This window comes from Oncorhynchus gorbuscha, linkage group LG01 (genome assembly GCF_021184085.1).
Source record: "Oncorhynchus gorbuscha isolate QuinsamMale2020 ecotype Even-year linkage group LG01, OgorEven_v1.0, whole genome shotgun sequence".
NCBI classification, from domain to species: Eukaryota; Metazoa; Chordata; class Actinopteri; order Salmoniformes; family Salmonidae; genus Oncorhynchus; species Oncorhynchus gorbuscha.
Window position 1 is genome coordinate 65,141,131 of NC_060173.1, and position 20,135 is coordinate 65,161,265.

General features: G+C 41.9%; 1 protein-coding gene across 1 annotated transcript in view; it reads left to right on the plus strand.

Moving 5' to 3' along the window:
- The first annotated feature begins 229 nt into the window (after positions 1-229).
- The window catches only part of LOC124041052 (tomoregulin-2-like), a 170,898-nt gene continuing 150,992 nt past the window's right edge, over positions 230-20,135 (plus strand). Inside the window, exons 1-2 of the mRNA XM_046358221.1 lie at positions 230-1,019; positions 18,219-18,328. Coding sequence (XP_046214177.1) covers positions 833-1,019; positions 18,219-18,328 — 297 coding nt within the window. The 5' untranslated portion in view covers positions 230-832. The remainder of the gene's footprint in view (positions 1,020-18,218; positions 18,329-20,135) is intronic.

Consider the following 20,135-nt stretch of genomic DNA (forward strand, 5'->3'; position numbering starts at 1 on the left):
TTGTGAGTGCATATCTTCCCACCCTTCCTGCATGGTTCAGCTGTGACTAGAGCCGAATCCTGCTCATTCCAAGCCCAAACAGTGAACAGACACTGACCGTTGTGTCCACCACAAAGCCGTATCTCCCTCCTTCCTCTCTTTCTCCATCGCATTGCATTCTTCTCTCTCCTCCAATCAGCGTTCTATAATTACCGAGAACCCCCTCCCCCCTCTCTTTCGCATCCGTCACCACGTGATCATAACCAGACCGGTAACCTGCTGCTGGTGGGCGCAACGCGGATTCCAGAGAAATGAGGAGGCGAGCGCAACAGACAGACTCACTGCGCGTCTGAACACAACTACGAGGGGAGCGCTTGTCAAGGAAGCCCGTGACATTTCTGGATATTACTAGGACGTATCCGTATCGAAACCGAGTGATATAAACAGTATTTGTTTCAATTCCTTCCACCAACCCCCTTTTCCCATCTTTATTTTCTCTCCTCATCGTTGAGCATCCTTCCTCTACCTGCCTGCCCGTCCTCTTTCACTGGTTTACCTGGCTAACTTTCCCCTTGACACCATCCCACACACCCTCCATTGCCCGCCCCCTCCCCCCACCAAACCTTTTCACTCGAAACCCCTTCATATTGTAGCTGCGCCACCTCGAATCGGGCGGAACCCGTTGGTTACTCTACAGCACTTAATGGGGCACGCTTTCTTGCACGGAAGATGTCCCTTTCTTGGTCACTGAGCGCCCCGGTGAAACAGCCAACGTCTGGAACGGAGTTGTTGGTGCGTGTCTGCCTCTTTTGCCCAGCTCGCTTGTGTTGTCGGGGTGCGCTGCTGAACTGAGATGGGTCTATTGGTGGCGGCGGCGGCACTACAGGAGCCCCGACGCCCGCATCAGTGGAGCCGGACAGTAGGAGATTGGGTCTGGATCACCGTCGTTTCGTTTTTAGCCACTTTACCTGTAGAGCAACTTTGCGCTTTCCCGTCATCCCTCAGCGACTGTCAGACGCCTACCGGCTGGAACTGCTCTGGTAAGAAAGCCAAGGACTCGGGTGCATTTCTTTGGGCTACATTGTCTCCCTGATAGTCTGTTCTGTCAACCTGTTCCAGATGTTCGCATTGGTACGCAGGGCGCCTGATAGTTTTTGTGGTAACGGTAATAAAAGTCCTAATACATATGGACATTTGGGGTGGACAGGCTAATAGATTATCGAAGGCATTGTCTGCAAGTAGCATCGTTTGGGTTTTAGAGTAAAACATTATTCCAAATAGCCAAGGAGTGAGGATGGTCATCAGCCCTCGAGAATTTCAGGGTTGCCTAAAGGTCCCATTATTTTATAATACGATATGGCTTTATCATCGACAACATACACATTCATTTAATCGCATTTTTTTTCTGATATACCAAAGTGGCACATTGATGTAAATGTCCATGAAATTAAATGTTTACCTTTCTTGCATTGTTTAGCTTATTAATAAATTAATTAGCCATATTTGGCTATTATTATAACTATCCTATTTTATTATTATTATTATTAGTCAATGCTGTTGCGGAATCATTTGCGCGGTGCAACATTTTGAATTGCAGTTATTTCTCAACATGAATTCCTCAAGTGATGAACCTAAGTGCCACATTCTAGTTTATATTTTAGACTCCCCAAGAGTCTACAGTGGTCTGAAATCCTCCTATACACTTCTTTCAATGTCTCCAAGTGTATGTTTGATTCATTTTAATAACTCATGAATAACGTATTATTTCTTAACTTGTGGGCAATTGGAAATGTCACCGATGACAATATTTAACCCATTGCACGCACTTATTTGTTCACTATAGGCTGCTACAAACCATTTAAATTGTGTAATCTGTAGATTACCAGAATACAGGTAGCCCATTTGTCTGTTCTTTAGCCTACTGTACGGCGAAATATAGCATTTTCTTTTCATCTACCTGGCGCTGTTCCGTTACCTGCAGGAGTTTCATTTAGTGCTACCCGGAATATGAACCTTACTGATTTTTTTATAGCCCGGTGTAATGTAAACTTGTTTTTTTCTGTGCCAAACCGATAAAAACATGGTCGCGAGGCTGTAAAGCACGTCCGCGCGAAAGCCTGCCTTTGTAAATCATCTGACTGTGCCGTCGTAGATTTTCTGTCGCATTTCTAAATTTGAATCCTAAAATAGCCTCAGCCCTTTACCCCACATTTGAGAACAGTAGGCCTGAGTGCTAGAGCATTATTCAATACCCACTGGTTTTGCATCGTGCAGTTATCACTGTTATTTAGCCTTTAGCTTACATAAAATGCAAAATGATTGTGATAACAATTTATTATTTTCATTAATCCATAGACTTGGACCTGTAGCCTTCAACTAATTTTCTTCATAAGCATATGAATGCACTCTCTACTAACCCCCAGTCCAATTACCCATCAGGTTGCCTATTATCACACAAGAAATGTAGGTAAGCAAATAGACACTGGATTTGTATTGTTTAGCAAGAATATTCTAACAAACTATCAATTTACGTGGAAATGAATGCAGAGCACTACCTGAAAATCGTAGGCTTCGAGGTCTGAATGCTTTAAAGCCAACATTAAATATTTGGCCAACATTGCCAGAGTAACAGGTTACGATGGTAATCTTGGGACCAGGGTACTAAATATGCTATCCTGAATGCGTTTTATGTCCCATTTCCTTAGCAAGTGAGGAAAGACTTGGTCTGCGTCACAAATGGCACCGTATTCTCTATGTAGTACACTATGTTTGACCAGGGCCCATAGGGCTATGGTCAAAAGTAGTGCACTATATAGGGAATAGGGTGTCATTTGGGACATATGCTTGGTCGCTAAGCTATTACTGAACCGCTGTAGATAATTAGGTCAAAGCTCTGTCGTTTATCAACCCCGGTTTGCATCCCTCGTTCCTCTCTAATGATATGGACTAGACTTGACTTAAGAGACTTATTTTAGTCGTATTGCCTTTTCACATCCTGAATGTCTATCTTATTAATGGATTCATATAACTAGTTCCATTTTGTTTTTTAGGGTCTCAACTTTGTGACTGTGGTGTAGTAGCAATGGATTGTGTGTGTGTGTGTATTCATATGCCAAACCAACATGGTTGTGAACGTGAATGCGTTGTTGTTGTTGTTGATGATGATGAAGAGTAGGTGTCCCCCACTCAAACCCACATGATCCTCTTAGGGGGCTGTGTCTGAGCTTTTATCCCTCCCAACATGAAAATGTAACAAGTGACACATTGTCCATTATGAACATGAATGGTAAACCTCAATGATGCAAAACACTGAACCCATAAATAGCAGCTGGACTCAATGGAAGCCACCTTCCTCGTCATGGTCTATATAAACCAATGATATAATGAATGGACGTTTTCAACACCATGTCCATGGCTGCTTTGACATGACAGTGAAAATACTTTGATTGCAAAGCAGGAAATGCATTAGTTGTCCTCATATCCTTCTTTAATTGTAATATAAATAATAATAATATATGCCATTTAGTGAAGCTTTTATCCAAAAGGTGTGTGTGTCCCTGGTGTCAAACACAAATTGTGTCTATTGGTGCAGGTTATTATCGTGTAATTACCATTTTACCATGTCAATTCTGATTTTAGGATGATCTTATCTTGAAATACCCGTGACACAGTCTTCAATAGAGATTGTGGACTAAAAAACTATTAGGAGAATAAACAGTATGTTGTTAATTCCATCAACATGTTTAAAAAAAAATTGTGTTCATAGCTAGATCTAAATTAAGTTACATCTTTAGCAACTGAGCTGTTTCCCTAAAGCAGTAAAACACTGTTGCTCTAAAACTCCACAACGAAACGTAACTCTCTGTGAATATGAAGTCATTGGTTTAATAAGAGGCAACGTTTGCAGATATTTCCACAAGCTGGTGAGACTCTCTCGAGTTTATACAGTCAGTGTTTATATTGTACTTCATTAATAACCACCATTGTAAAAATAAATAAAAAACAGTGAATGCGAGAAACCAGATCCAATAGAATTATCAGTGGCCCAAGGTCAACAGAATCTCTGCCTCTGAGGATAGAGGTGGAAAATCCTTCTCTTCACAAGCTGCCTTACATACATTATACACAGAAAAAGATAGCTGAGGTCAGGAGATTGGGAATTATGTGACGAGAAAGGCCCAATATCATCTAATCGAAACAGGATAAAAAATTGCTAGGTTTACAAATGTAGGATCTGAATTTGATCATGCCGTTGCAGGATAACTTCACTGCTATAAAGGAAATGTAAAACGTGCAGTTTATTTGCGGTTTAAATGGGCTTCTGAAGTTTGTTTCCATCTAGACCAGGGGTCCCCAAACTTTTTCCTGTGAGGGCCACATAACTTTTCCCTTCTCTGATGGGGGGCCGGTGTCAGTTTGTAACAGAAAAAGTGTGACGATCGTAGGGGAGCTTAAAAAATGTATTGTTTTCCAGAAAGCCACACATAACCAAATAACCCTTTCCAGGTTCTTTACAGAAAAAAAGTCAGGAAACAAATAATAACACTATTAATGACATAAATAATAACTAAATAACCCTCTCTGAGTTCTTCACAGAAAAAACAGGAAATAAATAATAACTAAATAACTCTCTCTGGGTTCTTCATAGAAAAAAAAGCCATGGGACATTAACTTTCTGTCGTGCCATGCACAATCTTAACAGATAAAAGTTCAGCTCAGTTGTCAGAGCAGAATCTCTCTGACACATATGAGCAGTCTCTTAAAGTTCTTGTGTTCCTTCCTTATAATCCTTTTGTAGGTTCCAGTAGGCTTGTAGACACCGCTGTTTGCAGCTCTCTCTCATCAACTTCCCTGTGAAAACCACAAAAGAAGCAGGTTGAGAAACTGAACTAAGTGATACAGCACCTACACAGCACAATACATTTCACTACCAGTATGGTTGTAAAGATGGATTTTATCCCAGTAGATTTTATTATGATTATATTTGTTTATGCTCAGAATGACTCATTCAAGTCAGAAAAGTGAGCTTACCTATGTATGTTCATCAGTGTGAACTGTGGGCCTGCATCTGGCTGGTGAGAAGTTGAATATCAGGTTCCATTCTAGTTACAGCCAGTCTCAAGCACTGATGCAAATGTTCATCTGTCAATCTTGATCTCATCGGGGTTTTCAGCAGTTTCATGCGAGAAAAGGTTTTCTCGCAGATATACGTGCTGCCAAAAACTGTGGACATTTTCATTGCGTGTTTTTTGATGTTTGGATATGTGTCGTTTGGGAGGGCGGCATAGAAGTCAATGAGACTGTTGGGCTTGAATGCGTCTTTCAGAACATCACAGTTCTGTAACTCAGCCAACTCAAACTGATATGAAGGCTGGGCTTCGTCAATGTCGGCAACAAAGGGGTTCTGAAAAAGACGGATTTCTTTTGCATGAACATGTAGTTCACTGAATCGCACACCGAACTCCGCCTTCAGCATTTCCAGTGCTTCCACGCACTTTTCAGCTGGGAACGGGACCCTGGGTTCTCTGTCGACAGGTTTTGGGTAGCAGGAAGATGGACGAAGTTGCGCTTTTTCACTTGTTCCAAAAGCAGCGCTAATTTCACCTCAAATGCTTTTATGTGTGAATACATGTCGCAAATGAGTTTCCCCTCGCCTTGTAGCTGCAAGTTAAGGCTGTTAAGTATTTCTGTCACGTCTGTTAAAAATGCGAGGTGCCATTTCCATTCTGGGTCGATCAGCTCTGGGACCGTTTTGTCTTTTAAATGAAGAAATGCGTTAATTTCGGGTAGCAGCTCGTAAAAACGCCTCAAAACTCTGCCCCGGCTCAGCCATCGGACCTCTGTGTAGTACAGCACATCTCCGTGCGTAGACTCCAGTTCAGACAGGAATTCTTGGAACTGCCTGTGTTTAAGTCCCTTTGCTCTGATGAAGTTTATGCACGACACCACAACCTTCATTACAGAATCCCACGTCAACACTTTGCAGCACAGTGCTTGCTGGTGAATTAGGCAGTGGACTCGTAGCGGGGCGGTGAGACCCCTTTTTCCAACTCCCGGTTCATGCGTCCTATTAGACCGCGAGTTTCGCCCACCATGCTAGGAGCCCCGTCAGTCGTGATGCTAGCTAGCTTTGACCAGTCCAGGTCCAACTTCTCCATGGTTTGGCACACTTTGTCAAAAATATCCCCTCCCGTTGTAGTCCCTTTGAGACTTTGGAGGGCTGCCAGCTCCTCGCATATCTCAAAGTTTGCGCTAACTCCACGAATAAAAATGAGCAGTTGCGCTGTGTCTTGCACGTCCGTGCTCTCATCCAGTGCTAATGAAAAAAGTCAAATTCTTTCGTCTTCTGCTGCAGCTGGGCATATACATTACTCCCGATTTCTTCAACGCGTCTGGTGATTGTACTCGCCGACAGACTTACGGCATTAAATGCATCTTTCTTCTCGGGACACACCTCCTCCGCGACAGCATCCATACATTTCTTAACAAACTCTCCGTCAGTGAAAGGCTTACCGCTTCTTGCTATCAGTTTAGCAACCCGAAAGCTGGCCCGAACGGATGCCTAGTTCAGCTGAGCTTGGCGTACAAATGTATTCTGCTGAGATAGTAGTCCACTTTTTAGCTTTGAGAGTTTGTCTGCTCGTATTTGGCCTTGCAAGCTATCGTACTTGTCTTTGTGACGGCATTCATAGTGTCGGCGAAGATTGTATTCTTTGAATACCGCCACCGTCTCTTGACAGATGAGACAAACAGCCTTTTCTTTGCATTGAACAAAAAATAATCGTTTGTCCACTGCAGGTTAAATACCCTGCATTCTGAATCCATTTTTCTCTACCTAACCTTTTCGCCATTATTCCGTTCTCTCTTTGACAGGGCCGGGCCTAGGATTTTTTTTCTGGAGGCCAAATAGGAAAAAAATTAGATAGCGTCTCTGGTATTGTTCAGAGGGCCGGGCCAAATGTGCTGACGGGCCTTATCCGGCCCGCGGGCCGTAGTTTGGTGACCACTGATCTAGACATTTCAGACTTGATTTTCCCTTACAAAAATGTTTGATAATTATAATCCACATTATTCACATTTCCTGTTGCTGCAGGATTATTTTCATGCTGTAGCAAACTGACTGAAATTAAGATCCTAGATCTGTAATTGTTAACTGCTTGCCTCCAGCAACCTTTCAAACAGGCCTTTTAAGATGTATAAATCACCATAGATTAACTCATGGCCATGACCTGAGTTCCCCTTTCATTTACACATGAGAGATCAGAAAGAGTGCTCTTGAACACATAAATCCCCGCTCTTTGCAATGCTTGTTACCACTAACAAGCAATGGTTCTCTTATATGAGAAACAATTCAAACCTGTAGCCAGGAACTATGACATACTTGATGTAAGAATGAGGTCAAAGAAGAGTCTCACCCTTGCTGTTGTTCTGTTCTACATTTCTAATTAATTCCTTACATTTTTTTACCAACACAAGGCTTGAAAACAGGGAATGTCCTATAGAGCTATCTTGCTCTGTGACAGATGCAGTTCCACGTATGTTGGTGACGCATTGGACTGTGGAGAAATTGCTTTGGGTTGCATAAGTGCTTTGCTTGCCATCTTAATAGTTGGCATATAAACATCACCTTTTGCATATTTGATGTTTGCCAGCTTGTTTTGGTAAATTATTTAGTTCACTGTAATCTCCTCCTTTAACAGTGGGTGGGGCATAGGAAGTACATAGTCTTGGCCTCTGACATGGCATATTTTGCAGCTAAGAGCACATTAGGCCTGAAGCAATATACAGATGTAGGATCTTAATTCGACCAGTATTGTCACAGCAAAATAATCCTGCAGCAACAGGATTTTAACGTTTAGCCAATAATGTTGTTTGATGGGTGGTTAAACTATAAGCTGGCCAAAATGAGGCTGCATGAAAAGTGCAATACTGTTAATATAACTGTGTGTTAGTGTGGGTTTTCAGTGAATTTATGTAAATCACGAAGCTCATCTGCAATTCTCAGCAACAACAGAGTGATCAAATTAAGATCCTACATCAATTTTTTATGTTGTGGAGGTGCCGGTGGGGCTCCAACTAGTGTTTCTCTGGTAAATAATGGCCTGATGGAAACAAAGCACACCCTCACATGATTGGTTCATAGTTCAATGACGACATTAGCAGCTCACTATGTGTGAATGTATGTATATGGATGGGTATTTTCACATAATTCTGGTTTAGGCATGCTTGTGAGTGGTTAAGGTAATGGTTAGCGTAGGGGTTGGTATATTAACACGTCTGCATTCGACCAACTACCACTTGTGGCCTACAAGTCCTGTGCGTGAAGCGCTCAGCCACTCCAACCTACCAACCTGCTCACCAATTCCTGTAGTGACTATTGTTGCATTTTCTAAGAATGCCAATATGTTAAAAGACATACAAATTGACCCTCCCATAGACTCGCTTCGAGGCAAGCAACACTGAACCATGCATGAACACACCAGCTGTTCAGGACGACTGTGTGATCATGCTTTCTGTATCGGTGTAAGACCTTTAAACAGGTTAACATTCACAAGGCCAGACGGATTACCAGGACACATACTCAGAGCATGCGCTGACCAGCCAGCAAGTGTACATTTTCAACCTCTCTCTGAACCAGTCTGTAATACCCACGTTTCAAGAAGACCATGATAGTTCCCGAGCTCAAGAACGCCAAGGTAACCTGTCTAAATGACTATATAAATGACTATCCCACCGTAGCCAATAAATTCTTTGAAAGGCTGGTCATGGCTCACACAAGGGTAAGCAACAACACGTCTGCTATGCTGATCCTCAACACTGAGGCCCCTCAGGAGTGTGTGCTTAGTCCCCTCCTGTGCTCCCTATTCACCTACGACTGCGTGGCCAAACACGACTCCAACACCATCATTAATTTGCTGACGACACAAAAGTGGTAGGCCTGATCACCAACAACGATGAGGGAAAAGGTCAGAGACCTGGCAGTGTGGTTCCAGGACAACAACCTTTCCCTCAATATGAGCAAGACAAAGGAGCTGATCGTGGGCTACAGGAAAAGGTGGGCCGAACAGGCCCCCATTAACATCGACAGGGCTGTATTGGAGATGGTAGGAGCTTCAAGTTCCTCGGTGTCCACATCCCTAAGGACCTATCATGGTCCAAACACACCAACACAGTCATGAAGAGGGTATACCAAGGCCTCTTCCCCCTCAGGAGGCTGAACATATTTTGCAGAGGTCCCCAGGTCCTCTAAGTTCTACAGTTGCACCATCAAAAGCATCCTGACCAGTTGCATCAGTTGAAGTCGGAGGTTTACATACACTTAGGTTGGAGTCATTAGAACTTGTTTTTCAGGCCATCCCAAGTGGCACAGTGGCCTAAGGCACTGCATCGCTGTGCCTCTAGAGATTCTGGGTTCGAGACTGGCTTCATCACCGCTTGGTATGGCAAGTGCTCGGCATCCGAACACAAGGCGCTACAGATTGTAGTGCGAACGGCCAAGCTTCCTGTCACCCAGGACTTCTATACCAGGCGGTGTCAGAGGAAGGCCCTAAAAATGGTCAAAGTCTTTATCCACCCTAGTCACAAAGTGTTCTCTCTGCTACCATATGGCAAGTGGTACTGGAGTGCTAAGTCTTGGAACAAAAGGTTCCTGAACAGCTTCTACCCCAAATCCATAAGACTGCTGAAAAGTTAATTACATGTTCTGCTTTCACCCCCTACCTATATGTATTTTTTTATTTTTTTTATCTAACAAGGTAGGCTAGTTGAGAACAAGTTCTCATTTGCAACTGTGACCTGGCCAAGATAAAGCATAGCAGTGTGAACAGACAACACAGAGTTACAAATGGAGTAAATAATTAACAAGTCAATAACACATTTAGAAAAAAAGGGGAGTCTATATACATTGTGTGCAAAAGGCAGGAGGTAGGCGAATAATTACAATTTTGCAGATTATCACTGGAGTGATAAATGATCAGATGGTCATGTACAGGTAGAGATATTGGTGTGCAAAAGAGCAGAAAAGTAAATAAATAAAAACAGTATGGGGATGAGGTAGGTAAAAATGGGTGGGCTATTTGCCGATAGACTATGTACAGCTGCAGCGATCGGTTAGCTGCTCAGATAGCAGTTGTTTGAAGTTGGTGAGGGAGATAAAAGTCTCCAACTTCAGCGATTTTTGCAATTCGTTCCAGTCACAGGCAGCAGAGAACTGGAACGAAAGGCGGCCAAATGAGGTGTTGGCTTTAGGGATGATCAGTGAGATACACCTGCTGGAGCGTGTGCTACGGATGGGTGTTGCCATCGTGACCAGTGAACTGAGATAAGGCGGAGATTTACCTAGCATGGACTTATAGATGATCTGGAGCCAGTGGGTCTGGCGACGAATATGTAGCGAGGGCCAGCCGACTAGAGCATACAAGTCGCAGTGGTGGGTGGTATAAGGTGCTTTAGTGACAAAACGGATGGCACTGTGATAAACTGCATCCAGTTTGCTGAGTAGAGTGTTGGAAGCAATTTTGTAGATGACATCGCCGAAGTCGAGGATTGGTAGGATAGTCAGTTTTACTAGGGTAAGTTTGGTGGCGTGAGTGAAGGAGGCTTTGTTGCGGAATAGAAAGCCGACTCTTGATTTGATTTTAGATTGGAGATGTTTGATATGAGTCTGGAAGGAGAGTTTACAGTCTAGCCAGACACCTAGGTACTTCTAGATGTCCACATATTCAAGGTTGGAACCATCCAGGGTGGTGATGCTGGTCAGGCGTGCGGGTGCAGGCAGCGAACGGTTGAAAAGCATGCATTTGGTTTTACTAGCGTTTAAGAGCAGTTGGAGGCCACGGAAGGAGTGTTGTATGGCATTGAAGCTCGTTTGGAGGTTAGATAGCACAGTGTCCAAGGACGGGCCGGAAGTATATAGAATGGTGTCGTCTGCTAGAGGTGGATCAGGGAATCGCCCGCAGCAAGAGCAACATCATTGATATATACAGAAAAAAGAGTCGGCCCGAGGATTGAACCCTGTGGCACCCCCATAGAGACTTCCAGAGGACCGGACAGCATGCCCTCCGATTTGACACACTGAACTCTGTCTGCAAAGTAATTGGTGAACCAGGCAAGGCAGTCATCCGAAAAACCGAGGCTACTGAGTCTGCCGATAAGAATATGGTGATTGACCGAGTCGAAAGCCTTGGCAAGGTCGATGAAGACGGCTGCACAGTACTGTCTTTTATCGATGGCGATTATGATATCGTTTAGTACCTTGAGCGTGGCTGAGGTGCACCCTTGACCGGCTCGGAAGGTACGGTGGGATTCGAGATGGTCAGTGACCTGTTTGTTGACTTGGCTTTCGAAGACCTTAGATAGGCAGGGCAGGATGGATATAGGTCTGTAACAGTTTGGGTCCAGGGTGTCTCCCCCTTTGAAGAGGGGGATGACTGCGGCAGCTTTCCAATCCTTGGGGATCTCAGACGATATGAAAGAGGTTGAACAGGCTGGTAATAGGGGTTGCGACAATTGCGGCGGATAGTTTCAGAAATAGAGGGTCCAGATTGTCAAGCCCAGCTGATTTGTACGGGTCCAGATTTTGCAGCTCTTTCAGAACATCTGCTATCTGGATTTGGGTAAAGGAGAACCTGGAGAGGCTTGGGCGAGTAGCTGCGGGGGGTCGGAGCTGTTGGCCGAGGTTGGAGTAGCCAGGCGGAAGGCATGGCCAGCCGTTGAGAAATGCTTGTTGAAGTTGTACATAGTACTTCAGTCAATCACCTAACCAAACCTACATGTACATATGACCCAAACTACCTCGTACCCCAGAGCACTGACTCGGAACCGGTACTCCTTGTACATAGCTTGCATGTAGCCTTGCAATTGTTATTATATTGTGTTATTATCTTTTTATCTATTTGTTAATCTACTTACTTTTTAACTGTACTGTTGGGAAAGGGCACGTAAGTAAGCATTTCACTGTAAAGTCTTCACTTGTTGTATTCAGCACATGACAAATAAAACATTTGATTTAATTTAATTTGTTTCCTTAGTGTTTTTTTGCAGTTAGCAAATGTTAACTACAAGCAGCTCACCGATTCATATTGTTCCCGAAGGCAGTAGTGTATCACAGGGTCAAAATACACTGAGCAACAACGAGAACTGTTACTGCTACTGTACCTGAAATTCTAGGCTGGACCAACCATAAATTTCTGTCAGGGAGACACAACCTCAAGCCTGCACATACTGTATGAATTGTACCTTTAGTTTTCCAGGTTGGGCTATATATTTGAGTCTTGTTAATTTGTGATTTTCGAGAAATCCAAGAATGTCTCAAAAAGAAACACGGCAAGTTCTGAGATTCACTCTCTTGGAAAAAAAAAACATTTCTCATCCATTCTTTTTTCTTTCCGTTTTTTTTCAGAGAATACTTTGTTTGCAATACTTTCAGCCTAAAACTGTGAGAACACCAGACACTTTCAGCTTCACTACTGAATGTCCTAGATGTTGGCAGTCTGTAGCTCTGACTGTGTCTTTGAGTCTATGGCTTTGGGTCTGACTGTGCAGTAATTTATCTGATTATGTAACCGCTATGACTGTGACTTGCTTTTTGTGTCTGACAGTCAGCAAAGCACAGCTATTGAGTCTGTATTCCTATCTGGTATCTATTTGACTCTTTGGTCCACATTCATTCACAGATAAATGCAGACTGCACTGCGGGTGCACTCACTCGCATTAAAACCACCACACCTCACAAGCTGTAGAAACTAGTTGTCATACAAGCTTTCCCCTTCACCCTTACGGACTTTGATATTAGATATTGACACATAACCACACCTGTCCTTAAAGTTGAAATCTGTTTCGGTGAAACTGCCACGTCCATTTGCGATATTACAAAAACGTTACTCCAAACATGGAACAAATTATTATTTTTTTCATCGAACGTCATTGTACATCACTGCACGCGGGATAATACAGCAGAGTTATGTACTACAATTGTTTTTTGTTTTTTTTACATTGTTGGATGCTCATCTCCTCCTTTTCAAAAACAAAACAATAACAAATTGTCTGGGGTGGATCTCAGCTTTAAAATACAAAACATTCTGACTAATCATACAGTGGGGTTTACATTAATTTGAGATTGATTGTTACTGTCTTTGTGTCTTCATATGAAATGTACTATTTCATCAATTTACAGTCAACAATTGAAGTATAGTAATTGCTCCCTAAGTTTATTTGAAATCTTTTCTATTATCATGTTTATCTTTCAAAATGTTGTCCTGCAAACAGTTGGGGTTTTTCAAGGGAATTTTTCTACAATTAACTTGTCTGTTTAATATGCCTATAGTGTATATACACATATGTACAGTACTCCTACGCTGAGTTATATATTATTTCATATATTGATCTTAATGTGGTGCCATTTCTAAAGGCAGTTTATTGCATTCCAAGAGCTATTTTTGACAAGTAGGATAAATTACCCCCATAAACTCCTAGGGCTCTGCTCATGTGTCACATTTGACACCTGCTTAGTAAATCCTTATGCAACTTGCATGCCATGTATTCTAACATATTACCCAAGGAAACACAACTTGAAGTGATTTAGGCTAATTGTTTTCTGTCAACGGTAGAATAGAAACAGCTCCATCTTTGAGGGCGGGTCAAGTTTATGTTTCAAAGGCGTGTTTTTGAGGTGATTGTGGATTACTTAGCAGATTTCGAGATGTATGCTATTTTAGGAAAATTTTGTTGAAATTAGCTGGTGCTATTTTTCCCATTTCTTCCGTAAATTGTGGATTGCCTACGGGCGATTCCCCATGAAACTAGAACAAAAAAAGTCTATGAATATTTAATCAATAGAAGGTTCCTTTGGAGGAAGGATTGTTGACATACATTTGACATTTGTATCTTAATGCATAATTGAGAAATTATTAATTGAAGTTGGAACATTTATGACATTTCGGCCATACCCAGGCCTCCTTTAAGATAATGTTTCATCTGTAGGTACTACAAAGGAAAAATTGGTGTCATATGACATACAATGGGGCAAAAAAGTATTTAGTCAGCCACCAATTGTGCAAGTTCTCCCTCTTAAAAATATGAGAGAGGCCTGTAATTTTCTTCATAGGTCCACTTCAACTATGACAGACAAAATGAGAAACAAAATCCAGAAAATCACATTGTAGGATTTTTTAATCAATTTATTTGCAAATTATGGTGGAAAATAAGTATTTGGTCACCTACAAACAAGCAAGATTTCTGGCTCTCACAGACCTGTAACTTCTTCTTTAAGAGGCTCCTCTGTCCTCCACTCTTGGCAAAGGTGAAATGCTCACTAACAAGGCAAATTTGTGCACTAATTTTTTCAGAAATATGGAACATGTGTGGGATCTTTTATTTCAACTCATGAAACATGGGACCAAAACTTCACGTTACATTTACATTTTTGTTCGTATATATATATATATATATATATATATATACAGTGGGGGAAAAAAATCCAGAAAATCCCATTGTAGTTTTAATGAATTTATTTGCAAATTATGTTGGAAAATAAGTATTTGGTCAATAACAAACAAGCAAGATTTCTGGCTCTCACAGACCTGTAACTTCTTCTTTAATTATTAAGAGGCTCCTCTGTCCTCCACCCATTACCTGTATTAATGGCACCTGTTTGAACTTGTTATCAGTATAAATGACACCTGTCCACAACCTCAGTCAAACTCCACTATGGCCAAGACCAAAGAGCTGTCAAAGGACACCAGAAACAAAATTGTAGACCTGCACCAGGCTGGGAAGACTGAATCTGCAATAGGTAAGCAGCTTGGTTTGAAGAAATCAACTGTGGGAGCAATTATTAGGCAATGGAAGACATACAAGACCACTGATAATCTCCCTCGATCTGGGGCTCCACGCAAGATCTCACCCTATGGGGTCAAAATGATCACAAGAACGGTGAGCAATTATCCCAGAACCACACGGGGGGACCTAGTGAACGACCTGCAGAGAGCTGGGACCAAAGTAACAAAGCCTACCATCAGTAACACACTACGCCGCCAGGGACTCAAATCCTGCAGTGCCAGACGTGTCCCCCTGCTTAAGCCAGTACATGTCCAGGCCCGTCTGAAGTTTGCTAGAGAGCATTTGGATGATCCAGAAGAAGATTGGGAGAATGTCATATGGTCAGGTGAAACCAAAATATAAGTTTTTGGTAAAAACTCAACTAGTCGTCTTTGGAGGACAAAGAATGCTAGGTTGCAACCAAAGAACACCATACCTACTGTGAAGCATGGGGGTGGAAACGTCATGCTTTGGGGCTGTTTTTCTGCAAAGGGACTAGGACCACTGATCCGTGTAAAGGAAAGAATGAATGGGGCCATGTATCGTGAGATTTTAAATGAAAACCTCCTTCCATCAGCAAGGGCATTGAAGATGAAACGTGTCTGGGTCTTTCAGCATGACAATGATCCCAAACACACCGCCCAGGCAATGAAGGAGAGGCTTCGTAAGAAGCATTTCAAGGTCCTGGAGTGTCCTAGCCAGTCTCCAGATCTCAACCCCATAGAAAATCTTTGGAGGGAGTTGAACGTCTGTGTTGCCCAGCAACAGCCCCAAAACATCACTGCTCTAGAGGAGATCTGCATGGAGGAATAGGCCAAAATACCAGCAACAGTGTGTGAAAACCTTTTGAAGACTTACAGAAAACGTTTGACCTCTGTCATTGCCAACAAAGGGTATATAACAAAGTATTTAGATAAACTTTTGTTATTACGTAAGTAACAGAGATCACACTCTGGAATGTTAAAATATATATATATATATATATATATATATATATATATATATATATATATATATATATATATATAGTGTAAATGTGACAAATGAAAAATGTTATGTTTTCAATATTCATGTTTTTAATTTTCAATAATCATAAATCAATCGAAGATGAAACATTATGGAGTCTTTGAGGCCTGTGTCAGGCAAAAAAGTCACACATATTCCAACTTCAATTAATTATTTCTCAACCATGCTTTAAGGTACAAATGTCAAATATGTGTCAACAAATTTATTTTGTTCTAGTTTTGTGAGGAATCACCCCAACTATATATGGCAAAAATACCATGGGATCGCCTGACTTTAGAACACTCCCAAGGTATGAAAAAGGCTGACAAGTTTAATTTTGGAGTATTGTATTCTTTATGTGGGCATTTCTAAAGACTTGCTGGCGAATAAGGTTTCTGGGACTAAGCAGGCTATTGTTAGTGTGCTGGGAACACGTGAACACCTCTGTTTCTTTCCAGGAAGTGAATTAGCCTGTAGCATGACTGCCACCATTCCTCTCCGCGTGAGTGTCACCCATGTGTCAGCCCCTTGCCACTTTCCCATGGCAACTCATAGGGCTCTCGTCTCATAAGTGCTTCAGTACAGCAGCCATATAATCCAAGTGTCACTCCGACGTCCATACTGCTGCTTCTGGCTGTATGATTATGTGGAGCCGCTAAGAGCTAACACTTGCTGCCCATTAAGAACCCATGTAAATAGCAGGTTGGCTATTTTAGCATGCTAGACTCCTTTCCTCTGAGCAATGAGCACCATCCAGAGAATAGAGCATTTAGACTGATGGCAGGAGAGTTGGGCAGCACTCGGGACGGAAGTGCGGTCGCAATGTTTAATCCATCACCTTACTACCCATCACCTCTTGAAAACAACATTGTCATGTAGCTGGCTAACAATCAACAACACATTAATTGCAGAGCTTTTAGAGGCCAAGTGCATGCCTCAGATTATTGCTGTTTTCATTTTATTTTGGAAGAAATGTCAAGCAGAAATTGCTCTTATGACTAAATTGGCTTTCTTTTTTTTGAGTAAACCATATCAAAAAGTGATAGCTTAGGTTATGCATAACTACATTGAATCCTCTTTCAAAAATGTTGATAATCTCTTATCTTTAATCTAAAAACGTGAAACACACATGCATAGATGAAAATGTATGTTTAGTGTGCAGGTAACTGTACATGAATGACATGAATGTCAATTGTCCAACATTTTCTGAGCTAAGGTTGTATGACAAAAATGAGTGAATGTTGGACACAACACAAAAGAAGGCCAAGCCTAATTATCTATTAATGCAGGTTTTATGTATTATAATGAGGATAACCATCCTCCTCTTCTTCTCCGGAAGAGCCTCTACTTCACTCTACCTAACTTTGTTTTCGTCCCAAATAATAGCTCCTTTTTTGTCAATGTTTTGTATAAAAGACTACGGCTTCTCGGTTTCAAATGGACGCTTTTAAGACCACTTTGACATACGGGGGCTATTTGTAAGCAATGGGCTCAGGTAAAATAATAGCCTGGAGCTTTCTGTCCTGTCTCATGCCCATGAGACTGCTTGATTCGATTTGGGATGCTTCTTCTGAGTCATTTGATTTACCTAATTCAGACTGAATTGTATAAAATCCAACATTACGTTCCAAATGGCACCCTATTCCCTATACAGTGCATTACTTTTGACAAGAGCCCAATAGGTCCTGGTCTAAAATAGTACAAATAATGGGAATAGCGTGCCATTTGGGATGCACCCACCCCACTGTGCACTGACGTCAATTCAACGTCTATCCAACAGTGGTTCAACGTTATGTCATTCAAATGACGTGGAAACAATATTAATTAAATCAGTGTGTGCCCAGTGGGGTAGTGTCCTTTGTAACAAAGTTTTTGCCTCCTCGGGACAATGCCTGGGGTCAACCTTGTTATATAAAGACAGACAGAACTTCCTTCCCTAAAGACAAAGACAGACTATGTTGTTATAAAATGTAGCATGACTAATGGAAGACATTGTTTCGCCAGTCCCCACTGGGCACAAACATCAATTCAACATCTCGTCCACGTTCTTTCCATGTGGAAACAATGTTGATTCAACCAGTGTGTGGCTCATTTGTACAGTTGTTTTTCCAATTGACCTAGCTTATTTTTGCAATGGTTTATGTTTAATGGGATTATTTACAAAATGTATCCTTTAAAAAGCTGTTATTGGTGCCATTCAGTAGGTTCTAATTTTAGGAAGTCTTATTCACCCCAAAATATTTTAATCTCAATGCGACTGTACACTCTTCAAAAAAAGGTAGAATAACTCTTCTGGGTTCCATGTACAACCCTCTGTGTAAATGGGACAGTAGAAGAAACCTTTTAGAGAATAGGGTGCCATTTTTGCTTCAGTATCTTTATGTATTCAGCTAAAGTTTTGTGTTTTTACATGGCAGGTTTTGATGACCGGGACACAGACCTCTTTTTGTGTGACACCAACACCTGCAAGTTTGACGGAGAGTGTCTGAGAATTGGAGAGACAGTGACGTGCATCTGCAACTTCAAGGTAAGACATTGTTCAATGTTTTATTCTCAGAAAAATGTTTCAGGAAAAAGTTGCATATTCTTCTGTTCATATGCAGCGGTCATTATGAAATGGCATATTATTATTGCAACCTCATTTGGTTGTAGAATTATTTTCATGGCGGGGATGCCTGTTTGTTGTTTTTCATGTGAAGGAGTGGGCCTTTAATGTAACAAAAATTTAATTTAAAAATGTGTTTTTTTGTAGTCTACACCAGTCAGTGTTTCAACATCCTTTCAGTGCTTCGACTCAGAAATGTGCTTTTATAACTAGCTGATTGGTGGCTGGACACCAAAACTCACTAGCTATCAAGAGGGAGGGGACTACGATGTATAGTGAAGACAATTTACCGCTTCTCATAAAACCAAATGTCACTCTCAATCATGGTGGCTGTTTTATGTATTCCACTTCATTGATGGTATAGCCATTGACAACACACATATTTAAATACCCTTATTAATAACATAAATCCAGTGAATGATGCTGTACTTTATGGCTTATGCTTCAGTTTATTACCGATCTATAACAAAATTGCAACAAACTAGCCATCCATTGATGGATTTTTTTGTATTGCTTTACCTCATTCAAACAAATATGCTCTATATTACCTACATAAATTAAGATACTGAGATAAAGCACATGGATATGCCTAATGCGTTTCAGCTCGATGCTCTCATGTCCAATCCTGCGAGCTTATCAGAACATCCAGCACCAAAGCTTGCTTTTATCTCAATTTTGTACTTCCCTGGGAGCGAACATTAGTAGAAGCGCACAGATAAATGACATTACCTCTCCATTTCTCATCCCTGAGATCTCGCACTGATAGTGGCTGTCATTCGGGACAGAGCTCTCTCTGTGAAGCTTAGCAAGAGGTGGTTAACACCGCTTTCATGTCATACTGACTTAATACTGGTGTGGCCTTGGGTCACGGCCTGCCGTGGCATCCTGTGTCTCATGGACAGGACAGGACCTGACACCAATGCGCTTAAACCTACTAGCCGCCATGTCTTTATTCCATTAAGCTCCGTAATTCAGCAAAATGTATCCTCTTATGGGGGGGGGGGGGGGGGGGGGGGGGGGGGGGGCTGTGTCTGAGGGGGGGCTGTGTACTCACCAACCCCTAATGTCCTAGCATGCACAAACATGCATTAGTGTGCAGGCATACACACACGCCTACACACACACACTTTCAGCCCTTGAGGGGTTACGTGCAGTATAGTTGAGAGGAGGAAGTGGGTTTGATCTGAGAGAATCAATGGATGCTATTCAACGGCAGGATGCCCATTCAGCAGCCGTGTTAGCTAGCTAGTCAACCCACACTGCCTGTGTGTGAGTGTGTGTACACACATTTTTGTGTATGTGTGTGTAGCTAAAGCTCCATGCTCATGTGATTCTTGGACATGCTGTGAAATATCGTGTTATCGTTTAATGATTCTTGAACTGGGCTCTCTTATCTGTGTTTAATTGGTGGGTTGTTGTGCTCACTGTACATGTTTTGTAAGTCCTTGAATGAATGTAATGTAGTATTTTGTCTTGAGTCATGCTTGGATTTTTGGTTGAATGTCATTTGTCATCCATCTGTATTGGCGTATGACTCGCTTTCTAGCACCTCAGTGTTTTATTTTCTCCAAAATGCTATTGTGATAACGGCTCCGGCTTGCTCTTCAAGGTGTAGTTTTCACCCTGTCTGTAATGTGTGTTCTGTAACTCCATAAAACGTGGGGTTGGCCATTTTCTCTGCTGTAATACATTGGATGTCATGCCATGATGTTGCTGTAATTTTCTCCAA